This window comes from Balaenoptera musculus, chromosome 1 (genome assembly GCF_009873245.2).
Source record: "Balaenoptera musculus isolate JJ_BM4_2016_0621 chromosome 1, mBalMus1.pri.v3, whole genome shotgun sequence".
NCBI classification, from domain to species: Eukaryota; Metazoa; Chordata; class Mammalia; order Artiodactyla; family Balaenopteridae; genus Balaenoptera; species Balaenoptera musculus.
In genome coordinates, this window is record NC_045785.1 from 87890357 (window position 1) to 87898180 (window position 7824).

At 36.8% G+C, this 7824-nt stretch overlaps 1 protein-coding gene across 1 annotated transcript in view; it reads left to right on the forward strand.

The window, feature by feature from the left end:
• Nucleotides 1-7353, forward strand: part of PALMD (palmdelphin) — a 53638-nt gene extending 46285 nt beyond the window's left edge. Inside the window, exons 7-8 of the mRNA XM_036859188.1 lie at nucleotides 1634-2731; nucleotides 6999-7353. Coding sequence (XP_036715083.1) covers nucleotides 1634-2731; nucleotides 6999-7042 — 1142 coding nt within the window. The 3' untranslated portion in view covers nucleotides 7043-7353. The remainder of the gene's footprint in view (nucleotides 1-1633; nucleotides 2732-6998) is intronic.
• Nucleotides 7354-7824: the final 471 nt, after the last annotated feature.

Sequence of the window (7824 nt, forward strand, 5' to 3'; positions counted from 1 at the left end):
TTCAGATTTTACAACATCAAATATTAGCAACTTGCTGTGACATTCTATCCTTCCAGGTTAAGCAATGGTCCATTTTACAAAGTTCCATGAGGTATGTGAGTCACTTACAAAAGTAGGGATAATGGGGTTACAATATTTATTCCACACATTTCATTCCCCAGCAAACTAGGTAAGAACAGGGAAGATAAAGGCCTGAGGGAGACAAAAGCTCTTAAAGCAAAGCTCCCCTGCTCAAAAATATCTCTCCCAACATATTCCATGTAGTAGACACAAGAATAAAATGAAATGAAATGAATGAAGTGAAAATATTCCCCTTGAGAAGGCTCGGCATTATTTACCCCCATGTGGGAATGATTTGCATGACACTAATACTTCAAAGCCCCAGGGAAAATGAAGGCTTGTATTGGGGCAGAGAGGGAACCTTTGAATTTTAGAGTGAAAAGAGAAGCTACATTCTATCTGCAGGAAGTAGTCATTCATTCATCCATTCATTCATTCATTCAACAAATATTCAGTGAACCCCCTACTCTATGCCAAGCTCAGTTCTCACACAAAGAATACAGTAATGAATAAAACACAAAAAATCTCTGCCCTCATAGAGCTGACATTCTAAGGGAGGAAATGGATTAAAAATTAGGTAAACAAATAAAATATATTAGGAAGTGAAAATGCTAAAGAGAAGAATAAAACAGAGAAGGGGGATAGGGCAAGTGTGGGTGAAGGTGCTGCAGTTTTATTTGGGTAGCCAGGGAAGACCAAGAACCACTGGGCTATGGAGGAGAGATGACATGCAAGATGCATTCAAAGAGGAAGGCGGGAACACAAAATAAAGCAGGCAGTACAACGTTGTCATTTTGCCCAGGATCCCATTAGCTTTACTCTGCCAGTTAAAATCACAGCCCTCAGGATCTTGCCAGGGACATGAAGCAGATTTCAACTTCCCCAAAATCAACCAGTTCTCCCCAGTTCAGTTGTTTTAGTATAGCTGATATTGCTCTATTTTTAGCCCTTCTTAAAAATGGGAGTGAAAATGAAAAGAAACATAAGGCAAAATGAGAAGCATGTCATTCTAGCCTACTCCCTCCCTCTTCTATACCAGTTCTACATTTAACAACCTCCCAGTTGGGAAAATTTTAGAACACTCCTCTCTAATTTCAACAGGCTGCTGGCCTGTGCAACAAGGCTGTAACAATAAAATATACAGTGCTTGGCCTTTTATCTACAGTAATGCACAGAGTGACTTATTCTTCCTCACTAAAACAAAGATCTGATTCCTGAGCAATGTAAAGAATGTAAATCTGTTGTGTTGGATTTATTCATTAGAAAGGGGATATCTTCTGGTTCCCCAATGTAAAGCCTTACCGTTAGGAAACATCAGTTTCTCTTCTCCAATCAGCTTCTCTTCTTCAATCCTTTCCATTTTTTCAGTAATTTCATACATCCTTACATAAAAACCCATGTCATTAAACTATTAGTCATTATATAATTAATGAATAAAATCAGAAATTTTAAAAAGACATCTCATAAAAGAACACAAAGGGTATACTTAATATAAAAATAAACACTGTGAAAGCTAGCTAGTTTACAAGAGAAAAAGTTAACTAAATCAGGGATCAAACTTGTCTCTCAACAGCTTTGTATGCCATGGAAATCAAAGTTGAAAAAGACTTGAAGACCGGAGAAAGTACAGTCCTGTCTTCAATACCTCTCCCATCAGATGACTTTAAAGGTACAGGGATAAAAGTTTATGACGACGGGCAAAAGTCAGTGTATGCAGTAAGCTCTAATCACAGTGCAGCATACAACGGCACCGACGGCCTGGCACCAGTTGAAGTAGAGGAACTTTTAAGACAAGCTTCAGAGAGGAATTCTAAATCCCCAACAGAGTATCATGAGCCTGTATATGCCAATCCATTTTGCAGACCTACAACTCCACAGAGAGAGAAGGTAACTCCTGGACCAAACTTTCAAGAAAGGATAAAGATTAAAGCTAATGGACTGGGTAATGATGTGACTAGATCCACACGCAACATGGACAATGGACTTTCAGAGGAGAGCGGCAACAGCTTCAATCACATCAGTCCCGTTCGGCCAATACCTCAACCCCGGTCAATGACTCAACAAGCAGAGAAGACACCCCACACCCAGCAGAAGAGGCTGATGACTCCTTGGGAAGAATCAGATGTAATGCAGGACAGGTATGCTCCCTCTCCAAAGGCGGGACTGAGTCCCAGCGAAGCACTAGTTGGGAAGTCAGAACGCCAGGGTTCTTCACCTACTTGCCAGGAGGATGAGGTAGACATTAGATATAATATTGTTCATTCCCTGCCTTCTGACATGGATGAGAAAGAACCCGTGACGATGATTTTCATGGGTTATCAGCAGGCAGAAGACAATGAGGAAGAAAAGAATCTTCTGACGGGATATGATGGGGTCATCCATGCTGAGCTGGTTGTGATTGATGATGAGGAGGAGGAGGGTGAAGGAGAAGCTGAGAAACTATCCTACCATCCCATAGCTCCCTACAGTCAGGTTTTCCAGCCTGCCAAACCAACACCACTTCCAAGAAAGAGATCAGAAGTTAATCCCCATGAAAACACAAACCATAAATCTCCCCACAAAAATTCCATATCCCTGAAGGAGCAAGAAGAAAGCTTAGGCAGCCCTGTCCACCATTCTCCACTTGACGTTCAGATAGCAGGAGATGGGACTGAGGATCCCTCCTTAACAGGTAACAAAAATGACAAGGCTTGTCACTGCTGTCTAGTCCTGTGATAATCTTCTCTTTGTGTTGTCACCAAACCCTCGTGCTTTCAGCTTTTTTTGACCACTTCATAAACTAATACATGCTAAGATTTTTTTATTAATGCTGATATGAACTGTTATCATCATAAGCAAAGTGATTAAGTCACTTCAAAAGATAAAGAAAGTGAAACAAAAATTTGTTGCCTTATTTGGGTACTGCATTGATTGACCTTAGTAACTTGAAATTCATCTTCTGGCATGGTATGGATGTGAATGTATTTGAATTACTATCATGTTGGATCATCAATATTAGACCTTTTCCCATGAGAATCGAAGCCAGCTCTTTTTTTGTGTCTCTGTGATTTAAACTTCCTACATAAGTTAACAAATTGCCTTAATTTTGCAAGAGAAAACAAGAAACAAATTTTATTTTCAATGTGATATTTTATTACTTTGTTATATCTTGTTTCTCTATACTTTTATAATTTTATTAATTTTATTTCCTTAACTTTTCTACATTTTAAAAAAGAATATCAGTTTATTCTACATTATCTATAACATTTAATGTCACATAATCTTCCCTAACTTAGAAATTTTATTTTTTTATTTTCTAAATATTTGCATTCCACATATTCTCATTCTCTGTAAAGTTTTAGAGCAATCTAGCTTTTTTAGCATTGAATAGAAAATAACACTTTTCTACAAAACTGATAGCTCATCAATTTTAGATTCTTTATTATCACTTGAATATTGTATTCTACTTATTTATAAACAATAAATAAGAATATGATAAAATTAATTATAATAGCTGATAAAATTAATTGTAATAGCTAAAGACATAAATCAAATTACCCAGACATACGTACTAGATCTGTGAAAGGAACAGTAATTTTAAATGTTCTAATAGAAGAATTTTCATTAAAAAGCAATAACTATTGAGTCCCAGCTAATCCAGCAATCAAAAAACCTGATAATTCTACAGAACTGTTGGTAGTACCCGCACCATTCAGGAAGGATTCTTCCTCTGCAACCGAGAAACCCAGTCTTAGGTTGCCAATAATACAATAAAATGGACCTCTTCCATTTTTTAAGTAGTTAAATTAGACATAACTTTTGTATGTCTAAAAGACATACCTTTTGTAAATTTAGACATATTGTAAATTTAATTATCTGAAGAATTTCTAAGCTCTTGGTAAGTGAGCACTTATATTATCTTCCTAAATCAGAGTTGAATGGTGTGTCCCCACAACGGAAACCTGATAAAACTAAAAGCTCCTTTCTGTTATGAGAATGATCAAACTTTGCAGCTTAAATTCACTTTTTAAACAACAACACAGAAGACTTAGAAAAGAGGAGCATGCTGTTTACGGTCCAGAGCAGTGACGTTACGCACTATAAAACCTATTTTTTAACTTGGATGTTAGCCAGCTCCTCCCGAACACCCTTATTCCTTCTCCCCTACCCATGTCAACACATATATCCCAGAGAAAAAGACAGGAAGTGACTAATGTTTCCAGACAACACTAATCATGCCACTGAACTAAAATAGTGAAAACAGGAAGACCTTTTCCAGACAAAGTAACAATACAAATGTTGTACTATCAATCAAATCATCTTATAAACAGAATGCTCCAAATTCCTTGCCTTCTGTTATGATATCATTTTACATTCCCATTTTCCAATTCACCACGTGGATTACAGAACTGATATTTTTAATGGGTTTTTTAAAATAAGTATATCATATTGACATATGCCTTCAGGGTATGTCCATATTCATAGAATATATAGCCACCTATGCACTTCAATTTCACTAGCACCAACTAGGTTGAGCTTCTCCCTCTAAACGCCTCCCCCCCAAAAAATACATATTGATACTTGAAAATCCACCATTTCAGTCCATTCCTTTATTTATGGTATAGGTGCCCTACTAAATATAAATATTCCTAGTAGGCATAATAGTTAATAAGTGTAAGTCTCTTTTCTCTTAGTGTAAATGCTGTTATCAAAGCCTGACCTAAGAGCAATTTTTAACTTGGAAAAGAACATGAAGGAGGAAGAAAGATGGGAAAAGGTGGAGCCTGGAGACCCTAAAGATCAGATTTTTTAGCCAAAACTTTGAAAAGGATAAGACACAACAAGAAAATTTAGGCAAATTTATGTCCATTTATTTATGTATCAATAAATATAACAGGATCATGTTCAAAGTATCTGGCTCAATGCCAGCTGCATCCAACGAGTGGCCCCTGTAAGCTTTTAGTGGGACTCCCCTACTATCCCCACCAGCCAGACAGTTGACTCCCTTTGGTAATCCTCACCAACCTACTTTTGTACTTCTTTTAGCTCTGTTCTCCCCTCTTACAGATGTCAATGGCATTTCAGGATGAAGAGGTAGGGAAACTCAGCTCCAGAGGATTCAAAAGCTATTGGTGCCAAAATTGCCAACCTGTGGCAACCATTAGGAGCCAAGGGATACTGAGAGTAAGGAGGCAAGCTCTCTTCCCTCAAGTTAAAACCAGCCAAAACTATGCGTCTGAATTGCTATGGGGAGAGGAGATAGAGAACAGAGAAGAACAGAAAGGAGAAGTAAAAAGGAAAGCTGATGACTCAGGTCTTTTAGCTGCTACACCAAGGGGCCTTCCCATTGTCAAAAGCTGTGTCCCCACACATCTACTTGGAGCTCACACCATCTACTTACCGTAGGCCTAAAGAAAAGAATAGCAGACTCTAACAATCTAGAATTCTTTTTTCCCCCTTAAGAAACGGGACAGTGAGTTACTGGATTACCCCACTCCTGAGGATGCAGACATCCAGGATGTCCTTTAAGAACTTCATTGAAAATGCACAGCACGCTGGCTATGCCTGATTTACTGAATCTAAGTTGATGAGTAACTGTAGGGAGGAGGATTTTGCCCCAGCCTTAAAAGAGACCTTCAAAAGTCCCTTAAGATGAACTTTTCCTCTGCTTTCATTTTTGGTATGGGCAAGATAGAGGTCCAAAAATCTCAAAGTAAAACCTATAAAGACTTGCCTTCTGCCTTCTGCCTTCTTGCTGTGGAAGCACAGTCCTGTCCTTCAGTTTCACCACCCGACATCTCCCAGCAATCGACACCATCCTCCTGGCTACAGAGCAAAGGAAATTCTCTCAGCTGGTCCTAAGTTCAAGGGAATATTCTTGATCCTGCCACTGGAAATAATCATTTCCCTTAAAATTCCAAGGGAAATAAAGCTCCTTGACTTCATTTAAATGAAAACATTTCATATAAGTAGAGTGAAAATAAAAATGACCATGGCCTTCTTACAATATTAGATCCCCAACCTTCTCGTATTTGTGAAAAAGAGCTTCTTAGAAATAGGGTCATTTCATTTGTTGACAGACAACTAATATATGGCTGTGAAATAAGAAAACATGATTTCCCTTTTTGATTTTTTTTAATTAAACAAAATTTTGCAAACAGTTAAATAGCTGGTTCTTGGGCCATATTACACATGATTGTAATGATCAGTGCCTTGAAAGCATCTCTCAACTTTTGGAACATGACTGAGACAACTATACTCTGTTCTTAAATATTAATGGCATGATACCAGAACATCAGAGGAATGTTATGAATTTTAAATCTACATTTTTTAAATGGTTTCTACATCCAATATACCATTAGCGGTGAAATATTCTCAAAAAGATAAGTTTGCCCTTTGAAAGTACTTATAACATATCTTGACAAAGACATTTTATCATGACTTCAACTCCTAAATACTGGTTCATATTGTTTCATTATTTAAAAAATTTGTTCTTGCCATTCTATATCTAAGGATGAAGCCCCTTGGGATAACCAAGTTTGATGAGTTAAAAGATAACCCAACCATCATGAATTAGGGTTTATGTCAATGCTTTTTTCTCTTTAGTAGTGCATAGCTCAGAAATATGCACAAAATAGTCATTGACCCATAGCTGTTTATCTATGGCTAATAGTGATACTCTGCACTAATCCTGTATTTACTCAATTTATGCTGTGTTTGCTCTTTTAATTTTTATAGAAATAGGTTCCTTCTAGTTCTGAACCTGCTTCTTCCCTAAGTTAACCATAGCTTATTATTTCTACTATCTTTTTATGCTACTAAAACAATGCTCACATTGTTGGATAAAATCATCTGAGGTATGTTTCAAACTTTCCTGCAATCTATGTAATGGTCATTTAGAGTGAAAAGTAAAGCTTTTTTTTCCATAACTCTCTCTCTATTTTTTCTTTATTTTGCAGCCTTAAGGATGAGAATGGCAAAGCTGGGGAAAAAAGTTATCTGAGAGGTGTACCATCTACGTAAACACCCTTTGAAGAAGAAACTAAGAAACATTTGCAAATTTCTCTTCTGGATATTTTGTTTCTTTTTCCTGAGATACAAAAAATTATGATTATACCCATATTAAGCCATGTGGATAAGCAGTAGTCATTATTTGAAACAAATTCCAAAAAAGCTGGGGAGAACAAACTCTTAACTTTTCCAGTTACTTGACATGATTCAGTGGGGGGGAAAACCAACATATTTTTATTGTATTGATACCAAAGCATTTCTAATAAGAGCTTGTTAAATTTAAGAATAAAGTTATTTAAAATAGCCCGACTATATTTTATTAACTGACCTTGTAATTTTGCTGACACAAAGATTGAAAGATCGTAGGAAGCCACTGCACCTCATCACAGAAATATTCATCTTCAACTCTGAGAAGTAAACATGCCATCCCAAGTCAACAAGGCTCTAAGACAACTATATCCTCCTGCTAAGGACCAATTCAATTGAGACTTAAAACTCTTTGCATACATTTTAAAGGTGCATGCAATAATTATCCTCATATTTGGGGACTGGATTTGGATTATCTTGATAGCATACATGACTTTACAGTTGATAACCAATATGTTCAGTTTTCTTGAAATATCATCTTTTCTTTCATTCAGTTCAATGTGAACTCCAGGGTACAATGACTGATTATGACCCAAGACTGTTGGATGGAGGACTTCCCAAATTCTCAACACAAATCTGATCTAATGTTTGACCAATTCTTGTAAACAAGTTAGAATACTAATATTA